This window comes from Cyprinus carpio, chromosome B1 (genome assembly GCF_018340385.1).
Source record: "Cyprinus carpio isolate SPL01 chromosome B1, ASM1834038v1, whole genome shotgun sequence".
In the NCBI taxonomy this organism is placed as follows: domain Eukaryota; kingdom Metazoa; phylum Chordata; class Actinopteri; order Cypriniformes; family Cyprinidae; genus Cyprinus; species Cyprinus carpio.
Genome location: NC_056597.1, coordinates 35,600,585 through 35,622,287, shown reverse-complemented (window position 1 = coordinate 35,622,287; position 21,703 = coordinate 35,600,585). Strand labels below are relative to the sequence as shown.

At 35.6% G+C, this 21,703-nt stretch overlaps 1 protein-coding gene and 1 long non-coding RNA gene across 2 annotated transcripts; one reads left to right on the top strand and one right to left on the bottom strand.

Moving 5' to 3' along the window:
- Positions 1-3,841: 3,841 nt before the first annotated feature.
- LOC109098631 lies at positions 3,842-6,460 on the bottom strand. Its single transcript, XR_002019334.2, has 5 exons — positions 5,880-6,460; positions 5,242-5,274; positions 5,074-5,140; positions 4,858-4,965; positions 3,842-4,772 (listed from the first exon to the last, which is right to left on the bottom strand). It is a non-coding gene; the product is annotated as an uncharacterized LOC109098631 (long non-coding RNA).
- Positions 6,461-10,838: 4,378 nt separating this feature from the next.
- On the top strand, positions 10,839-20,832 carry LOC122135812. Its single transcript, XM_042716083.1, has 9 exons — positions 10,839-10,857; positions 11,629-14,160; positions 14,239-14,270; positions 14,360-14,437; positions 14,572-14,761; positions 19,879-19,995; positions 20,071-20,252; positions 20,375-20,533; positions 20,680-20,832. The coding sequence occupies exons 1-9, from the start codon at positions 10,839-10,841 to the stop codon at positions 20,830-20,832; spliced, it is 3,462 nt and encodes a 1,153-aa protein (XP_042572017.1).
- The last annotated feature ends 871 nt before the right edge of the window (positions 20,833-21,703 follow it).

The window sequence follows — 21,703 nt, the reverse complement described above, 5'->3', positions numbered from 1 at the left end:
AGAGAAGTCTCTTCTGCTCACTGCTATATTTATTTGATCACAATCACAGTACAAAACAGTAATATTGTAAAATATTTGTAAAATTTAAAACAACAGTTTTCATACTCTTTTTTTGAATATACTTTAAAATGTATTTCATTCCTGCGAGGCAAAGCTGAATTTTTCAGGAGCCTTTACTCCAGTCTTCAGTGTCACATGATCTTATGTCATATACTGATTTGCTGCTCGAGAAACATTGCTGATTATTATCAATCAGTGCATTTACATGCACCTAATCGCATTATTGCCGCTCTGACCAAAGCGTGCATGTGCTCATGACGTACATTAATGACATCAGGTAAGTCCTTACTCTGATTTTTGGAAATAATCACATTATTCGTGCGCATGGAAACAGCTGTGCTACTTAATATTTCTGTGTAAATCTTGAATTTTTCCTTCATGATTATTATATGAATACAAAGTTCAAAACATAAAAAAAAAACTTTTGTAAAATTATAATTAAAAATTAAGTCTTTTCTACCACTTAAATGTCTTCCCAAAGAAAAAAAAAATCACCTTTTGAACTGTAGTGTAGACAAAAATATTGTGCAGCACAACTGTTTTCAACATTGATAATAATCAGAAATGTTTCTTTTTTTTTTTTTTTTTTTTTTAGAATGATTTCTGAAGATCATGTGACACTGAAGACTGGAGTAATGATGCTGAAAATACAGCTTTGATCACAGAAATAAATTATACTTAAAATATATTTCAAACTTTTGACCAGCTGTGTACATTGCTACATTTAAATGAAAACCACTTGTGATAAACAATGCACACATTCTCAAAAAAAACAAAAAAAAAAAAAAAAAAAAAACTTACATTCTGGTGATTGCTTCCTTTCCTCACTGCTGTCTTCTTCAGTCGTTCTCAGACTTCCTTATTTTTCATCCTTCCCTTGAATCTACTCATACATAAAAAAATAAAACTAATTAAACAAATAATTTTATAGACAATTTGGATAAGTCACCTGAGACTTTTTTTGATGGTGGCCACAATCTGTGAATCTTCCTTTTGAAATCTTAAGTGGTTCTCCAGCTTCTAAAGGAAAGGCAGATTCTGGGGCCATTTTCACAGAGAATTTTATCTTACTACTAGGTGTCCTAGCTAGAAGATTTAGCTTAAAACCTATTAACAAAACTCTCAAGGGTCTACAGTAACTAAAACGAGGGTTGAGTCATTGCAATGACCTTTTTCTTTGTTAAATTTCCAAACGTGGAGCTCTTAATATTGAACTCTCAAAGTGCACCAGATAGACGAATTTAACTTTAAAATGTATGCAATTTCTTACACGAGACCATGCCCCCAGATCCCCCAAACAACACAAGCCTCCATAGTCTCAAAAAAAAATAATCCTGTGGGAAATACAGCAAAGTGATGTGGTTGTGTATGATTTAGGAATAGGGGAGATCCTTTACATTGGTCAAATTTAGGCCAACTCCAATATTTTTTAAACATTTAAAAACGGGAGGTTCTCATAAAGGCAGTGGTTTACAATTGTGGTCCTGGGGACCCGCAGCACTGCACACTTTGTATGTCTCTCATTAAACACACTAGATTCAGATAATCAGCTCCTTAGGAAAGAGCTCCATGAACTAAACTAAACTTGTGTCAGTTTTTAGATAACTGGTATCAATCTCAGACAGGTTTGGTCAATAGTTTGCCAGGTCTTCTTAAGTAAAAGGAAACCCTATTTAAAGAGGTTGTTCCACATTATTAAGCAGGTCACAGTTCTCATGAAATATGGTGAGGAAGAAAGATCTTTCCGAAGATGAAAAGTATGAAAAAAATGCAATGTCTTGCAAAAGGCATCGAAACAAACAATATTTTGTGGAAAGCAAATAGAGATTATTGAACTGTTAAAAGATTTGTGAGTGACTTAGAGCACAGGAGATCTTGGTCAGATAAAGATTTATTAAGAAAGTTTCTGTCAAACAAATGAACTGTATTGTAATGGCAGCTGTAAAAAAGCCACTGCTGAGCAGCAGACAGATGTTTGAAGCTACTGGAGTCTCAAGATCCTCTCAATGTAGACTGACAGTTGTGTGTAAAGCTGCGTTTCAGTCACTGCTAACCAAACCTCACAAAGAGAAACCTGCACAGTGGCTGTAGAAACAGGTTTTCAAACTGTTTAGCACAATGGTATTTATGCAGCATGGGATAGTGTGTTATCCTGCATGAAAATCCTTTTATTTCTGAGAGGACTATTCTTCATTTTATACCACAGCAGAAAATGGTAGTGCAGAAGTCATTTTGACACTTACATCTCACTTCCCAATATTCCAACCCAAATCATCACCCACCGCCTTCTTGCTGATGTTTCAGTCTCATTGGAATAGGATGGCCATTCATCAACTATCAGAAATCCATTGTACTGCAGCATTCGTAAGTGAATAAAACTATTTAAAAACAAGTCTTCATGTGTTTCTACAGCCACTGTGCAGGTTTCTCTTTGTGAGGTTTGGTTAGCAGTGACTGAAACGCAGCTTTACACACAACTGTCAGTCTACATTGAGAGGATCTTGAGACTCCAGTAGCTTCAAACATCTGTCTGCTGCTCAGCAGTGGCTGTTTTACAGCTGCCATTACAATACAGTTAATTTGTTTGACAGAAACTTTGCTTAATAAATCTTTATCTGACCAAGATCTTCTGTGCTCTAAGTCACTCACAAATCTTTTGACAGTTCAATAATCTCTATTTGCTTTTCACAAAATATTGTTTGCTTTTCATACTTTTCATCTTCCTCACCATATTTCATGAGAACTGTGACTTGCTTATTAATTTGGAACAACCTCTTTAAGTAGGGTTTCCATTTACCTAAGAAGGCCTGGCAAACTATTGATCAAACCTGTCTGAGATTTATACCAGTTATCTAAAAAGATGTGAAAAACCACAAAAACAAAAATCTGACTCTTTATTGTAACAAAACCCTATTGATATCACTTGCATAATAATTTGGAAACTCAGTGTTATATATAAGTATCGTGATAGTATAGTGTATCGCCCCAGCTCTAGTTACTACAGTCAAAACAATAAAACTCTTCAAGAGCACACAATAACTGAGATTTAAAACTGTTAAAAGAAAAGGCTCAAAATATTGCACAGATATAATACACTACACATCAGTATCTCTTCCTTTGGTGTTTTGAACATTTCTATGTGTAGTGCTGAACGCTGTGACTCTGTGTTGCTTCAAGCACGTCATTCTGTGCACTGGTTGCGCATAAGCACTATGCGCTGTATAGGAGCCATACCCTTTCATATTATAATACTTCAGCGCAATTAAAGATTATTAGTCTTTCTTGTTCTGTCCTGTCTATCACATGTTGCTGCCTTCATTACTGTGCTATATGTTAAAAAGAAATGTCCTTTAATTTTATAGTATATAATTTATATTTATCAATATATTTATGCTACTTGTTTTTCATAAATTTATTTTACAACAATATAAAGAACAATGTGTAACATTTTACCAGATTTAGTCCTACACTTATTAACTTTATTTGTTGCCCACTAAATAATGTTGTTTCACTAAATGTTTAGATTTTATAAAATTTTTGTGCACCCATGATTTTTGTAGAGTATCTTTTGCTGCTGAATTATCCAATAACCTAGTTTATAATAGCATTTTTGTTATTGATTATGATTATATATATCATTTTTTCGTTTGTTATATTTCATTTAAATGTAGTTGTCTATTTAGCAGATTGTGTTTAACACACAAAAGAGTGATGATCAGGGCCCGTATTCACAAAACATTTTATCTTAACACTAAGAGTTCTCCTAAATAGCAGTAAAAGTTTTTAGCTAAGTGTTTTCTCTTAAAACCTATTGACAAAGCTGCTGAGACAAACTTTTAGTAAGGAATAGACAGAAGTCTTAAGCTAAGAGTTAGGGGATGGGGTTGACCTCATTGATATGGATGATGTCAGCATGCTTACTAACTATGCACACAGTGATTGGCTTATGGTCTCTGTCAGAGGTTTATATATAGTAATACTGGAGAGCGCAATATTATGTTGCCATATTCAAATAAAGGTTTAAAAAATAAGTGTTAATTGCCACATTCAAATAAAGATTTTAAAATGCAGGCTAAGTGTCACTAAATAAACAAGTAGCCTGTATGTTCAGCTAATTGTCAGCCTCTTTCATGTGTGCTTCTCGTAAACAGTTAGTGGATATGCATATAAACAGCCTTTAAATTAACAGAGTAGAATAATCCTGGCTGATAGTAAGACATGCAAACATAAAAGAAAACCAAACTGCACGCAAAACAGGTTGCCTGCAACAGCCATTTTAGGATAGTTTGCAGCTTGGTCTTAGTGACTTAAGAGTCCTCTTTACTGCTCCTAACGTTTCACAAATTTAGGAGCTAGTTTTAGCACTAAAATGCTTTGTGAAATACTTTTAGATCAAAAATTTAGGAGTCCTAAATTTAGGACTGACACACCCATTATTTTTAAGATTTTCTCCTAAATCGACAAGTTATGATCTACTTTTATCCTTAAGATGTTTTGTGAATACGGGCCCAGGTCAACACACAGAAATATAGAAATTCTACACTGATTTAAAAAAAAACTTCACTGGTATCAGATCGGATCGGAATTGGCAGTCATTACCTGTCTCTCCTCCGGAGCCTTTAGTCGTGTGGGTCCAGGAAGGCTGTTTGTATATCTGGATACGCAGTTTCAGCATATCCTCACGTCCAGGACAGCAGAATGGTCAGGATGACCTGAAACATATAACAAACTGAAATCAATTTAAATGTATTTAGTCTTGCCTGAGTGATGCTGAAACAACTAGGTTTAGTTTTTCACCCAGGATTCACTGCTTCCTATGGAACAGTCTTCATGAAGAATGATCTCTTGATCCTGGATCCGTGCTGCCATCCACTTGGAGATGATTTGGATGATATGTGGTTGTGTCTAAAGGGTAATGAACCAACATTACAAAAATACTGATGGCAGCACTATTGATCATGTAGCTTATATCATTCTTTTCAGTACTGAACAAGTCAGGAACCAAATTAGTACCAGTTTTTGAAACCCGTCTCTATTTGTAATAGTTGTCTTGTTAATGCTGTCCAGACTGTCTCTCCACCTGATGATTAAAAAAAAAGTATGTTAGTTTTACAGCAATGAATAAAACATTTAAACTGCTAGGTGGCAACAAATGAATATATTTTCTTATAAGCAACTCACTGAATCATTGACTCAACTGGTGGCAGTCAGGACCTAAAAAAAGTGAACCATTTGTTTATTAAATATTTGTTGAAACTAAAGTATCAGATCTATTTGAGAATGAAACTAGCATAAAAAGCATGCATGTGAAAAACACCATTAACACCAATAATGAGCAGATGACAGGATTTACAGGCCTGTCACTTGAGGGAGAAAGGTGAAATTATTAATCCCACATACACTGAACATGATTTCGGCAGCCAAGGTCTAATTAACGTTAAACTTTACACAGCGGTTTATATCAAGTTCACAATATGGCTAGCATGAGCCTCATCAAGAGCGAGCGGCAGACATTCAAACAAACTAATTAACGTTACTACGGTTAAATTTTAAATAATTAGAAAGTGAATATTGTATAGTTTATCGTGTTAAATGTAAAATAATTTAAAAAAGGTATAAAATTGTATCTCAAGATTTTAATAGTTAACGTTATCTTAGACCGCCTCTGAGACTGCTCTTGAGCTAACTAACCAAACAGAGCGTTTATTTATTAAACGGAATAAGAAAACCTACAAAAATACAAAACACTACTCCTCTTTGGTGACATCTAACTTTATATCAGTTAAAATCTATGAATAAAAGTAATAAAAAGCGCTTACCTTTTCCTCCGTGTCCGTCCGCTGGAAGTTGACCGTTAATGACGGGCACGCGCACTTAACGTTACAGTACTCAGAAAGTGACGCGCGCTGCTAGTTTAAATGTTAATTTGTCACGTGCCCTCTTTCAATAAATCTCTGTCATTAACAAACATTATCACCATTTGCTAAGCAAACTATTTGTTATTTGTTTTGTCGTTAATTTGATAAATGTTTTATATATCTAAAAATATAATAATAATTCATGCCATCTTTTAAAATGCTTGATGAATTTAGTATATTTCTCAAATAATAGGCTATTCAAATGGTATCTTAATAATAATACATGTAGTGGAATAATATGAAAAGTTATCTGGAGACCAGCTGATCACGTCGCTACAACGTCCCCAATGGGACTAACTAGCGACGTCTTTTGAGGACGTGCCCGCGACGTTTCTGGGACGTTAGCTGAGATTCTAAAAAATGGAACTTTACCTCGACGTCCTCACAACGTTACCATAAAGTAATGTCGCGCTGACCAAATGACGACGAACTGGCGACGTCCTCACAACGTTCTGTGTTTGCTGGGCGTCTACTTTTCTCTGGGAAATGACCGATGCCCATTCGCAAATGATTCATTCTTTTGAGTAGGTTCTGTTCAAAGGCTTGATCAAACCAGTTGGCTAACCAGTGAATTGGTTCGCAAATCAGTTTAAATGATTCGTTCAGTTCCCTGCCACGTGCTGAGCGTTTGAAGCGGTTCTCGCTCAGAGTTGTAACAGAACGTTTAAGAACATCAGGAGCATTAAAGACGTGGCTTTGGATCTGCACTGAATTAAAAGCAAATCTGCAAAGGCTATTGTTTGCTAGCGATGAAGATCTTTATTAGATGAACACTGTGTGTGTTGTCTACGGTTCGACTGGTATAACTTAGGCTACATTTGATTACAGTACACGATACCACTGTGACATTAGCTTGTTGTACGTGTAACTTATAACAGAGGGGAGCCAAGTTGAATGCAGCTTCCAAAAGACAAAAAATAGCCGATTAATATTTTCTATATTTGATACAATTACACCGGCGTGAGAACGTTCGGCGAGTCTGTCATCAGCTGATTCAGATCTGTGTTCGCTGACTGGCACTGAGCCATGCAGAGACAGACGCGTTTTTACAGCACTGCACATTATAACCAATCACACAAGATTGAGCTTATGAATGCAATTTCTAATCAGAGGTGTTCAGATGAGTCATCGCTGAAATGCCGGCGCTTCCTTCACTCGCTCGCTGACTGAATACCTCTTTCTGGAGAATTCTCTCCTCAGAAACAACAAAGTGCAGATGTGTGTACGGATCTGTAAATAAGATATTGATTTAGTTTCAGTGATTTTAATGGGAGTTTTTGAGAGTGAATGAAGACTGTCAATGAAAATGTTCTTTGATAATGTAAATGTTCTTTGCTCTCTTTCTGTACAATGAAAGATTAGTAGCCATTATTCACATTAACTTTCAATGTTAAATTCACATTTAATATAAAGTCAGTCGTATTAAAAATATGTTATGGCATGACACCCATATCTGTTACTGAAGTAAACAGACAGGTTTTTATGCATAGTTAATAGATTACATTATTAGGCTACTTTGACCATCGCATATTATATAACATAATCTATGAAGGTGAGAATAGCGATATTTCATTAGTTCATGCGTCTGGAATGTTTCTAATAAAAATGAAAAATAAATAAATAAATATATAATGCATAATAATAATTTGCCAATATGCTGTTGTGGCTGCTGTCTGTCACATGACGATGTTCAGATGTTCGGTAACTTAGCGGTCATGTGAGGAGTTTTCACTCCTCTCTGTGTCAGAGGTTATTTATACATATATAATACATACTTTAAAATATAATTTATTTCAGTGATGCAAATCAGAATTTTTCAGAGTCATGATCCTTCAAAAAATAATTCTAATATATTGATTTATTACCAGTGCTGGAAACAGTTTTGCTGCTTAATATTTTTTGGAACACGTGACATTTTGTTTAGGATTCTTTGATGAATAGAAAGCTAAAAAGAACATCACTGATAGTAAATCAACATATTAGAATGATTTCTGAAGGATTATGTGAGAGTGAAGACTGGATTAAAGGCTGATGAAATATATATATACACACACACACACACACACACATTTTATCTATATATCCAAATAAAAATAGACTATAGATATTCAGTATATGACCCAGAGTAACTAGTACCTAACTACTTACATAGCTAATTTGTATTACACTGTTCACTTATAGCACATTACTCACTTATATTGCATTGCTCACTTGCATTACACTGCTCACTTACATCACATTACACCTGTAGTTGTCGATGAGATGTCCGTCACGCACTCAGGATGGAACAAAATGCAGGGGTAGCAGAATAAAGCGTTAGCTACTTTGCAGCCTGCTAGCCCTTTTTTTCCCTCATACCACGTCCTCGAAAATCCCGATTTATACGACATCCCGCCATTTGTAAATCCTTGTTTGATGTTTACATTTGGTCTTGGTGGTCCTAATTCTTTAATTGCCAATTTATCTTTATTGCTACGACGACTGAATTATATTTCTTTCAATGACACGATAAAATTCATCTGCGTTGAGGAAATGTTCGCCATGATGTCGATCAAGTTCAACTGACAACTGAATTTGAGTTGGCATCAGGGTTGCCAGGTTGTCGGGGGTAATAGTGTTTTTTTTTTGGTTGGGATGGTAAAGTTAGATTCTCGTTGGTGGGGTTAAATTTTTTTTTAGTAATAATAATAATAATAATAATAATAATAATAATAATAATAATACTAATACAGGAAAAAGAAGATCCGTTAATGGACTTTAGGATGGATAAAAATGTTTTTATATTTTATATTATGCACTTTATGTAACATTTATTTATGATAAACTTAATTTGAATGCTGACGATCGCATGTGATACAGCCCGGTAGCCAAAGCATATGGTTAATATAATAATTTAATAATGTAATAATTTCTATAATAAATAATATAATAATTTCTTAATTCAAAATAAAACATTAATGAATCCATCTCTGATAATCCCGGGTTGCTATGGTCACGCAGGTATTTTTTACGCATTAAACTCGTGGCCCTGAGAAATATATGTCCTTCCCTCAACATAAAATCTTGAGGCCATGATATAAGGATGTCGTTACCTCGACAAAATGATCTCGTGGCCACGACATAATATCACATGTCCATGAGTTAATACACTCTAAAAAATGCTGGGTTAAATATAACCCAACGCTGGGTTAAAAAGGGACCAACCTAACAGTTGGGTTGTTTTGACCCAGCAGTTGGCAGAGGTATAAAGTCCAGGGGTCAGAAAGTAAAAGTCCTGCCATATGTTTATTCCACCCATGAACTCAGCAAGCTGTTTTAACCAGAGGAGAACCAAGTCATTCCTTTCACATCACAAACGAGTCTCGAGTCAGATCCCAAGTCCTCAAAGAGTTAAAGTTAATTGAGATAATTAAGTGACTAATTAAATGAAGATTGTGCATTAGTGATGAACACCTGCTGTTAACAATCAACATCACTGAAGAAAAGAGAAACACAAGAACTACAACTGACTCCAGGCACAGCCTTGGATGAAATATACTGATTTATTTCTTTTTTTTTTTTTTAAAGCACACAAGATGCCACCATAACTGTGGTCAAGGTTTGCTTTAATTAGTCTCTTGACCATTTTAATAACTCAAAGTAGTTGGTTTCTAAGCAATTGCAATATTGTTTCACAGCAAACATTTGTGCATTGCTGAATCAAAAGCTTGAAGTGGCAGAGTAACTTGTGATTTCTGCTAATAACTCATGGTAAATAAACATCGTAAAGTGGTCTCTCTCTTTGGTTTATTGTTCAGGTACTGTATAACTACAAAAAAAAACTATTAAACAAATGCCACCTTAATGTGTCAATATTGAATAAAAAAAAAAGCTATATCAGCTCAGGGAATTTAGCCATGAACATTTATCATACTATCCTCAACAGTGGTGACAATAATTTTTCATACTGCAGTGCATGATGGGAGTTTTTACTATGGTGTTACCCAGCATTCATTGCATCATGAAGCATTTTGTTGATAGTCACCATTGTTGAGATTGGTATACTGGTTCTTGATGTCTCTCTGTGTCTAAATAGTATAGTAGTTTTTTTTTTTTTGGTGTATTATATGTATATGTACTTTTTTTTTTATTAATTCACTATATATTTTAGAACAACAGTGTTCTGTAGTTTCACATAGTTCTTAATGCAAAATCTGAACATGTAAATGGAAGCAAGTTATTTTAAATGAAATCAGGCCATTTCATGAGGCTTGTTTCATCACATATAAACAGCAAATCTCTCATCATTGTAAAAACACCACATGCATTTCTACAGAGAGAGAGGTCTAACGCAACAAGTCAAGGGTCAAGAGCACAACTAAATCAAACACTGATCTCCATGATGGTGGCATCATTTTAACCAATAAAACATCAACATCTGATCCTCTGTAATTTCCAATAACAGCATGTGTTCATCATTAATACACAATCATCATTTAATTAATCACTTATTTATCTCATTAACTTTAACTCTTTGAGGACTTGGGATTTGACTTGAGACTTGTTTGTGACTTGAAAGGAATGACTTGGTTCCTCCTCTGGTGAAATCAGCTGCTGAGTTCATGGATGGAGCAAAAATATGGCAGGACTTTTACTTTCTGACCCCTGGACTACCCACCTCTGGTCAACAATAACCCCACCGCTGGGTCAAAACAACCCAACCGCTGGGTTGGTCCCTTTTTAACCCAGCACTGGGTTATATTTAACCCAGCATTTTTTAGAGTGTATGACGTTCCCTCAAATTAATATCTTGTACCCATGACATATTATCACGTTCCCACGAGTTATGTTGTGGCCACGACAAAACTAACTGAACCGACCATGTCACCTCAGGGGCACCGTAAGATTGTACCAAAGCAGCTTTACAGTGATAAATAGGAAAATAGTGTGTCAATAATACAAACAAAATTCAATTCTGCTGTAGAGCAGCTCTAAAAAGAGGACAATAGTAAACATTCAACTCACAGTGATGTGGAGCAACTTTTTGGTTGAGTAAAGAGGTTTGCTTGTGTCTTAAGTCCTTACTCTGATTTTTGGAAATAATTGCATTTTTGGTGCACATGTCAGTCCTAAAGATCTGCTTTGAAAAACATTTAATATGTGTGGGTAATGTTAACAAAATCTCATAGTAGAAAAACACAACATTTTAATATTTCTCTTTGTTTTATGCCAGGTGGTGTATGGTCACTGTTGACTGTCATCTCTTTAATAATGGGTAAGTGTAAGCTGATAGTTTTCTTTGAACACGTCTGTTGACCCTGTGAACTTTATAACATTTTTTATGCCATTGGTTACATTTATTTCTCAGTACTTTCACTGTAAAACCCTTTGCATAAGTATATGTAACGAAAATTAACAGACCAGTTAATCTCACTTCCATTTTAAAGGATTGATACAACATATAAAAACAAATGAACAGTGTAGTCCACAGATCCTGCAGTTTTGCTAAGTGTAAAAAAAAAAAAAAAAATACTCAGTATTGAGAAATGCATGTCATTGTAAAACAGTGCAAACTCATGTGTTTCACATTAATTTAAAAGTGCTAAACATGCTGGAAATTCACCTGGTTTGGTACTTTTTCTGACTTTGATCACATCTTTCTCATCCTCAGGTTTCATATCCACCACTGCTGCTGAACCAAGAACAGCAGTTAGTCCAGTTTTTAACTGTGAGCTTGATAATGGAACATACATCTGCACTGGTGCTCAGTATCACATGTACTGCAACACAGGAATGCATCATTTCAACTACCAGAGATACCAAAACCAAAATCAATACCAGTGCATAAGTAATGACTGTATCTGTGTTGGTAATAATGACACATGTACATGCTACTTTAATACTTCATCCTGCTTCTGTAATATCTTTAGAAATAACATCACTGTCCCTACAGCAGTTAGGCCAGTCTATGAATGTATGCGTTATAATGACCTGTACATCTGCACTGGTTCTCAGTATCGCATGTACTGCAACACAAGTGTACATGATTTCCATTACAACAGATACCATTACCACTGTATGAGTGGTAACTGTGACTGCATTGGTAATAAGGACACCTGTACTTGCTACAGTAGCACTTTGTCCTCCTGCTTCTGTAATAGCAGTATCACTATTCCTGCAGCAGTTAGTCCGGTCTTTGACTGTGTGCTATATAACGACACCTACATCTGCACTGGTGCTCAGTATCGCATGTTTTGCAACATGAGAATACATTATTTCAACTACCAGAGATATAGAAACCAAAACCAATACCAGTCCCAATGCAGTAGTAATAACTGTTACTGCATTGGTAATAAGGACACCTGTACATGTTACAGTAGCACTTTGTCCTCCTGCTTCTGTGAGAATTACGGCAATATAATCGCCATCCCTGCAGCAGTCAGTCCAGTCCCAGACCCTAACTGTGTGCTTTATAATGACAAATACATCTGCACTGGTGCGCAGTATCGCATGTACTGCAACACAAGAATGCATGATTTCTCCTTCCAGAGTTATCAGTACAAATACCAGTACCAGTGTGTGAATAATAACTGTAACTGCATTGGTAATAAGGACACCTGTACATGCTCTAGTAGTACTTTGTCCTCCTGTTTCTGTGAGACTTATGGCAATAGCATTGCTCTCACTGCAGCAGTTACTCCAGCACATGACTGTGTGCTTTATAATGACACATCATACATCTGCACTGGTGCTCAGTACCAAATGTATTGCAACACAAGAATGCATGAGTTCAACTACCAGAGAAATAGAAACCAAAACCAATATCAGTTCCAGTGTTGGAATAATAACTGTAACTGCTTTGGTAATAAGGACACCTGTACATGCTACAGCAGCACTTTGTCCTCCTGCTTCTGCAAGACTAATGGCAATATCATTGCTCTCACTGCAGCAGTTAGTCCAGCTTATGGCTGTGAGTTATATAAAGGCATATACATCTGCACTGGTGTTCAATACCGCATGTACTGCAACACAACAGTGCATGATTTCTACTATCGGAGATATCAGAACCAAAACCAGTATCAATGTGTGAATAATAATTGTTACTGCATTGGTAATAAGGACACCTGTACATGCTACAGCAGCACTTTGTCCACGTGCTTCTGTGAGACTTACAGCAATAACATCACCATCCCTACAGCAGTTAGTCCAGTAAGAGTCTCTCAATGTGTGCTTTTTAATGACACGTACATCTGCACTGGTGCTCAGTATCGCTTGTTCTGTGACACAAGAATGCATGATTTCTACTATCGAAGATATAGATACCAAAACCAAGACCAGTACCAGTGTGTAAATAATAACTGTTACTGCACTGGTAACAATAATACTTGTACATGCTCTGGAAGCACTTTTTCCTCCTGCTTCTGTGAGACTTATGGCAATAGCATTGCTCTCACTACAGCAGTTAGTCCAGTCTATGGCTGTGTGCTTTATAATGACACATCATACATCTGCACTGGTGCTCAGTACCAAATGTACTGCAACACAAGTGTACATGATTTCCATTACGATAGATACCATTACCACTGTTTAAATAATAACTGTTACTGCATTGGTAATAAGGACACCTGTTCATGCTCTAGTAGCACCTTGTCTTCCTGTTTCTGTAAGACTTATGGCAATATCATTGCTCTCACTACAGCAGTTAGTCCAGTCTATGACTGTGTGCTTTATAACGACACGTACATCTGCACTGGTGCTCAGTACCACATGTATTGCAACACTAGTATGCATGATTTCCATTACAGTAGAAACCATTACCACTGTTTAAATAATAACTGTTACTGCATTGGTAATAAGGACACCTGTTCATGCTCTCGTAACACTTCATTCTCCTGCTTCTGCACAAATCACAGCAGTAGCATCACTATTCCTGCAGCAGTTAGTCCGGTCTATGACTGTGTGCTTTATAACGACACATACATCTGCACTGGTGCTCAGTATCGCATGTTCTGCAACACAAGAATGCATTATTTCAACTATTGGAGATACAGAAACCAAAACCAATATTATTATGAATGCTGGGGTAATAACGGTTACTGCTTTGGTAATAAGGACACCTGTACATGCTACGGCAGCACTTTATCCTCCTGCTTCTGTGAGTCTAACATCTCCATCCCAACCACAATCAGTCCAACTAATGCAGGTGCGCATGTTTCTAGATTGGAATTTTGTGTTTGATTTCCCTATATTTATGTTGCATTGAGGAATTCCTTTATTTCAGGTGCGAATATCACACTGCCGGATCAATACAGGGTAAGCTGAATATTTACATTTACACAGTGCACAGAGTGAGTGCACAGAGTCTTTCAGTTTTTATTTATAAGAATCAGTTGTGATTTCAGAGTCAGACCTCCAGAGGATATATTCAAAATCTTCTTGAGCAGATAGAGAACATGACAGCTCAAGAGCTTCCTTTGTATGTAAGTCTTCAAGAGAAAAATTATACAATAATTGAATCAAATCAATGTAATAGATGACTGACATAGCAGTGCAGTGTGAATGGTTCTCTTGACATTTACATGTACAGTAACTATTTATCTGATCACTAAATTAGACTGTGATGAGCATTTTGACTGTGGTATTCAACACTTCAGAGAAGATTTTAGAGTCATCTTCATCAGAAAACTCAACTGAACTAGCCTTGTTTGGAAACCATGTGTTAAAAACCAGTGAGAAACTCATTTCTACATTAGTGAAGCCGACAGACACAAGTGACAGTGTCAGTTTTACTCTTCCTGCTGTAGGTAAGTGAAGACACAATTATTATTATTGATGATAATTTAATTAAATTCAATTCAAGTTTATTTGTATAGCGCTTTTATGATACAAATCATTGCAAAGCAACTTAACAGAAAATTATCAGTGATGACTGTCAGTTTATGTGCATATGGCAGAAATGTTCAGAAAAATCAATAAAAGACGTAAACAAACAGACCATTAACACTATTAACAGCAATTATACAATCAAACTTATAGCAAAATGTGGTAGTTCTGTATGTTGTCTCTGGGTTAGCATCATCTGAGGTCCTCTAAGGGGTTGGCATCATCTCTTCTCAGGTGTTCTGGAGCCGGACTGGAGCTTGTGTAAATCCTAGTTACCACGGGATGTAAACCGTGGTAAAACAGAGAAACAAATAGGGAACTAATTGGGATATATTTTGTTGTTACAAAGTAGTATTATTTATTTTTTTAAAAGATGATTAATAATAATGTGCATTTGATCAGATATAACTGCAGTCCAAAATTATGAGATGCATTATTTGAATGCTTGGCCAAAGAGGTGTGTTTTTAATCTAGATTTAAACAGAGAAAGTGTGCTTAACCCCAAACATTAACAGGAAGGCTATTCCAGAGTTTTGGAGCCAAATGCAAAAAAAGCTCTACCTCCTTTAGTGGACTTTGCTATCCTACTCTACTCTAGCCGCTGCATTTTGGACTACCTGTAGCTTGTTTATTGAAGATGCAGGACAACCACCTAGCAGTGCATTACAATATAGTCCAGTCTAGAGGTCATGAATGTATGAACTAGCTTTTCTGCATCAGAAACAGGTAACATGTTTCATAGCTTGGCAATGTTTCTAAGATGGAAGAATGCTGTAATATTTGTAATATGGGACACTGTAAAAAATGATTCACTTTATTTACTCAATAAAATTGTTTAAAATTTTACATCCAATATTATTAATTAAATTTAACACATTAGAATTAATTAGAAATAATCAAATTAGATGCTTACAAGCAACCATTCAAAATGAGTAGAAGAACATGAAAAAATTAAGTAAAATTTACACAAAAATATTGATTTTATTGAGAGAAAAAAAAAACAACAACAACAACTACAACAAAAAACACTATGCTAAAGAATGCTATGTTATACATGTCAGGCCAGTAGTTGGCGATCATGAAACACCCAGTGAAAACATGCACAATATATGCATGCACATGATGTCAGCCTTTTTACAAATTCACATTTTTGTTGCTTATATAGATATGATACAGGCATCATGTTCAAAAGCTTGTGTCTTAAGGCCCCCAAAACAGAGTTATTGAAGACACCTAAAGTTCACAAACAGAATCACTGAAGGAGAAAAGGGTAAATTTATAGGGTTACCATTATAGTGGTCAGTGTTTGCTTTAGTTGGGCTCTTGACCCTTGACTTTTTAATATTACATTTTGTATGGCTGTTGGAACTGAATTATAACAGCTAGACATGCTAAGAGTAAAGAAGATCAGGTGGTGCTGGTTATGATTTTACATAATCATTGTTTGGCCTGAGTGTTACAAATAGAGCTTGTTCTCGGAGTTAAATTAGCATTCAATATTGCAGCCCCTGTAATTCAACAATAGAATACCCAAAATTTTCTGTAAAATCCAGAGTTTAAGAATTCTGATTAAGAAAAAAATTGTAGTGTGAGAGGGAAGACTTATTTTAGGCACACAGTGACATCAAGAACCAGCGTATGAATCTCAAGAATGGTGACAAACAGCATATTCAGATTAACAGATGAACTGTAAGCATCACAAAACAAGCTACTAAAAATTGAGTTTTGATTGGTGGCACCCAGAATGCAGTGCAACATGCTTTTTGATGGTCACCATTGTTGAGGTTCTCAGCCTGATTCTTGATGTCTGTGTGCCTAAATGAAAAAAAAAAAAAAACTTTTTTTTTTTAATGTTGTGAACAGAAGTGCTTCTAAGAATCTCTCTGATTATGCTGAAAATACCAGATCTTACACTGTTCAGCCAAAACAACCAACACCACCTGATCTTATTCTTTTTTGGCTTGTCTAAGTGCTGTATTACAATTAAAGCAACCAAAAAAATTGTTTAAAAGTTTAAGGGTCAAGAGCTCAACTAAAGCAAACACTGACCACCGTAATGGTAACCAAAATGTAGATTATTCTACTTCAGTGATTCTGTTTGTTAACATCAGGTGTCTTCGATAACTCTGTTTTGGGGGCTTGAAAACATAAGCTTTTGAACACAATGCCTGTATCATCTCCATGTAAGCAACAAAAACATGAATTTGTGAATTACATTTTTGCGCTGTGTTTCTTATTCACCAACTACTGGCCTGGTATGCATAACATAGTATTCATTAGCATAGTGTTTTGTTTTTCTTTCTCAAAGAATTTTTTTTTTTTTTTTTTTGTTATTTTTTTTTTTTTTTTTTTTGCTATTTGACTTATTTTGAATGGTTAATTTCTAAACATGTCATTTGATTAATTCTAATGAATTCTTGTGTGTTAAATTTAATTAATAATATTGCTTGTAATCTGTTGCCACAATTTTATTAAGTAAATATAGTGTATTGTTTTTAACAGTGATACACCAACTACGCACACATTTCCTATCATGTATGCCTATGAAAGACGATCGAACCAATCAGAGTAGGTATGGGGCGGGTTAACATGTGCAACCCCGCCTCTATATGCAGGCTGCAGCCAGGTGCTTCTCGTTTTTTGTCCAACAAAACCAATATTTTTGTATACATTTTACTTATTTTTTTCATGTTATTTTACTCATTTTGAATGATTGCTTGTAAGTTTCTCATTTGATTAATTCTAATTAATTCTAATGTGTTAAATTTAATTAATAATATTGCTTGTAATCTGTTGCCACAATTTTATTGAGTAAATATAGAGTATCACTTTTTACAGTGTATGATTTTCAAAAGACAAGTTTCTGTCTAATATAACACCCAGATTTATGACTATAGAGGAAGTAACAGTACATCCGTCTAATTGCAAATTGTAATCTACAAGATTCTGTCTAATGTTTTTTGGTCCAATAAGTATCTCTGTCTTATCTGAATTTAATAGGAGAAAATTATTGGTCATCCAATCTTTTAAATTTTTAACACACTCTGTTAGCTTAGATAATTTAGAAGTTTCATCTGGTCTCATTGAGATATATAGTTGAGAATCATCAGCATAACAGTGGAAACTAATCCCGTATTTTCTAATGACATTACCAAGGGGCAACATGTATATTGAAAATAGCAGAGGACCTAGGACAGATCCTTGTGGCACTCCATATTTTACTGGTGATAAATGAGATGACTCCCCGTTTAAATAAACAAAGTGGTAGCGATTGGACAGGTAGGATCTAAACCATCTTAAAGCCTCCCCTTGAATACCCATATAGTTTTGTAATCGGTCTATGAGTATGTCATGATCTATGGTGTCGAACCCAACACTAAGATCAAGTAAAACTAGCAATGAGATCCAGCCTTGGTCTGATGCAAGAAGCAAGTCATTTGTAATTTTAACAAGTGTAGTTTCTGTGCTATGATGGGGCCTGAAACCCAACTGAAATGGGTTGAATGGTTTTGGGACGTGACCTAAAGATAATGATGAGTTAATAATATTGAGAAGCGGTTCTTCTGCTACAAGTAACAACTCTTTCAGTAATTTAGTGGGTACAGGATCTAATAATATTGTTGTTGGTTTATTTTGATTCATGTGTTAATTTTTTTATTACTGTCCTATAGTTGTAAAGCACTGCAGTTAATCTTTGGGTGCGATGGATAAAACTGAAGTATTAGATGCTGTAGAATCTACGTTTGTTATTGTATTTCAGATTTTATCTATTTTATCAGTGAAGAAATTCATAAAGTCATTACTATTTAACTGTGAGGGAATATTTAGATCAGGTGGCGTCTGGTTATTTGTTAATCTAGCCACTGTGCTAAATAAAAACCTTGGATTGTTTTGGTTATGTTCTATGAGTTTGTGGATATGCTCGGCCCTGGCAGATTTTAGAGCCTGTCTATAGCTGGACATACTGTTTTTCCATGCAATTCTAAAAACTTCCAAGTTAGTTTTTCTCCATCTGCGCTCAAGACTACGAGTTTCTTTCTTGAGAGAGTGGGTATTACTGTTGTACCATGGCACAGTACATTTTTCTCTAACCTTTTTTCAATTTGATGGGGGCAACAGCTTCTAATGTATTAGAGAAGATAGTGCCCATGTTGCCAGTCATTTCTTCTAGTTCATGTGTATTTATGGGTACACAGAGCAGTTAAATCAGGCAGGTTATTTGTGAATCTGTCTTTGGTGGCTGGAACAATAGTTCTATATAGTTAATATCATCAATACGCAGAATGCACAATACAAGGAAATGGTCAGTAACATCATCACTTTGAGGTACGATATCTATATCAGTAAGATCGATTCCATGCGATAAAATTAAATCTAGCGCATGATTAAAACAATGAGATAAAACACAGATAATATGTGATGCCAGTGACCTTTTAGAGCAGGGATCCTCAAATCTGGACCACGAGATCCACTTTCCTGCAGAGTTTAGCTCTAACCCTAATCAAACACACCTGAACATGCTAATCAATGCTGAGAAAATCACAGGCAGGTGACTTTGATCAGGGTTGGAGCTAAACTCTGCAGTGCATTGGAACTCCAGGGCAAGATTTTAGAAACCCTGGTCTAGAGAGCAGCGATGGGTCAGACAGCAACACTGATAAATGCAGATACAGTAACTCTATAATTGTGTATAGTTACAAATGTTTTAACAGAGAGCAGAAAACACTGCCGGTATCTTTTTATGTTGATGTCAAAGGTCAGTATTTTGCTGCAAAATCATCCATCAATAGGAAGGAATGTCTTGAAAAACCCTCATTCTGAAAACAATGAACAAAGACAACATTAAACACAGGTTCACTTACAGTGAAGTTCATGATTTGTGGAGATCACAGTGTGTTTGCGAATACTTGCTTCCTTGAACATAAAAACAATCAACATTCTCAAGACATTTAACCCCCCCAAAAAAAGATAAAGATAGAAAATCAGTGCAGTTTATGGTGGTAATCAATTACTGTGTTCTGCTTTTGTGTTTAATCAGAGGTAGAAGTCTTCATGGTTGGACCAAAGGTCACCTTAGAGAAAATCCCTCGACTTAACACAACAAACTCTTCTGTGGACATCGATCTCATTGGGATCGCTAGGAACAACAATGGAAGTATGTGAAATGTTTCTTTTTTGATAGTTTTTACATAGTGTTGCATGTACTGTAGTTTCTGTTTCTGTCACACAGGATCAGCTGCTGTGGCTTTCATGAGCTACAACACAATGGAGAAACTACTGAAGCCAGACTTCTTCAAAACATCAAACAACACGATTAAAACCATGATGTCCACTGTGATCTCAGCTACTCTTCCCAAAACCACCAACACTACACTCACCAAACCAGTCAACTTCACCTTCAGACACATCAGAGTGAGACACTGATATGTTTTTTTTGTTCTTTTTTTTCTTTTCTTTTTTTCTGAGCACTGATGAGCATCTAAAAACATCTAATAGTTCTGATATTTCCTGCCTGTTCATTTATCTTTTTGCAGGAATTTGATCCCAGTGGTTCACTGTCCTGTGTGTACTGGAATATCAGAGAGTGGATTGGAGATGGTTGTTCTGTTTTAAAGACTAACAGCAGCTACACTGTGTGTTCCTGTGTTCATCTGTCCACATTCGCTCTTGTGCAAATCAGCCGCCCACCAAAGGTATGTAAGAGAACAACAAACCTTCTCAAAATACTGAAGCACTGAATGCACTAGCATAATTCAAATTCAATTTACAGTAGATGATCAACATTTACAGTGAATACTAAGAACAGCACATATTTCGAACTCAGGTTTTCAACTCACAGATGGATCTGGTGATTTGGGGGTGTGTAATCGTGGGACTGATGTTCTTCAGTTTGGCGCTGTTGGCCTTTGCCCTTTATAACTGGAGTCCTGTGCGTAATTGGATACGTGGTTGCGTTGTGCTGGGTCCTGAAGGCTACAACAGGGAAGAGTGAGTTTATTTATTTATTTAAGAAGGAAATAAAACTGCTTGGGGCATATGAAACATTTCTGCTATCTGGTAAAAATACAAAGTTACATACAAAATTTAAAAAGTTAACATGAAATAGTATTTCAATACTGGCTCAGTGTGTGGTTCTTGGTTGCTCCTGGATTCTGGGTTTCTTCACTAATGGCAGTAAGGTGCTGGATATCCTCTTACTGATCTTGAACTCTCATGTTTCTTGATTTATTGTGTCCTCAATAGTGAGATCAGACATTTACTCATTTTACCATAAGAAATCCAAGCATGAAATACATTTTCAGTTGTTTTCACTGAGGTCCTGTTCTTATTTTGGTGATCTCTGACTTTTAGAGAGGAATGCCAGTTTGTTTAATCTGTTAAGGAAAACCTTTTACGATTTTTTTTTTGTTTTGTTTATACTACTCTAGTCTCTTTAAACACATTTTCTTACCTGTTTATTATCAACAAACTATATTCTGGTTCAGGAGTTTCAGAGGTTAAATTGATCTCATGAAGTCATTAGCGCCTCTCGTCTCATTCCTGTCCAGGTTACGCTGCAGTACACAAAGTGCAGTGGACTCAAAACCAACAACATCAAAAGTGTCCCAAAAAACACAGAGGAACACAACATCATGTTAACCCCAGAATGCATAAACCAAAATCAACACAGATGCATAAAGGGTGTCAAAAGACCCATACTGGAATGAAAAATTTTCTTAGAAAAATAGGTGACATTGAAATAAGCTAAAATAATTGATGATACAAATGTTTTAATATATAAAACATATTTATCGGTCCACTTTTAAATATACGAATCACAAAAGTTTCTATTTACTTTTATTTTTTTATTATTATTTTTTTTT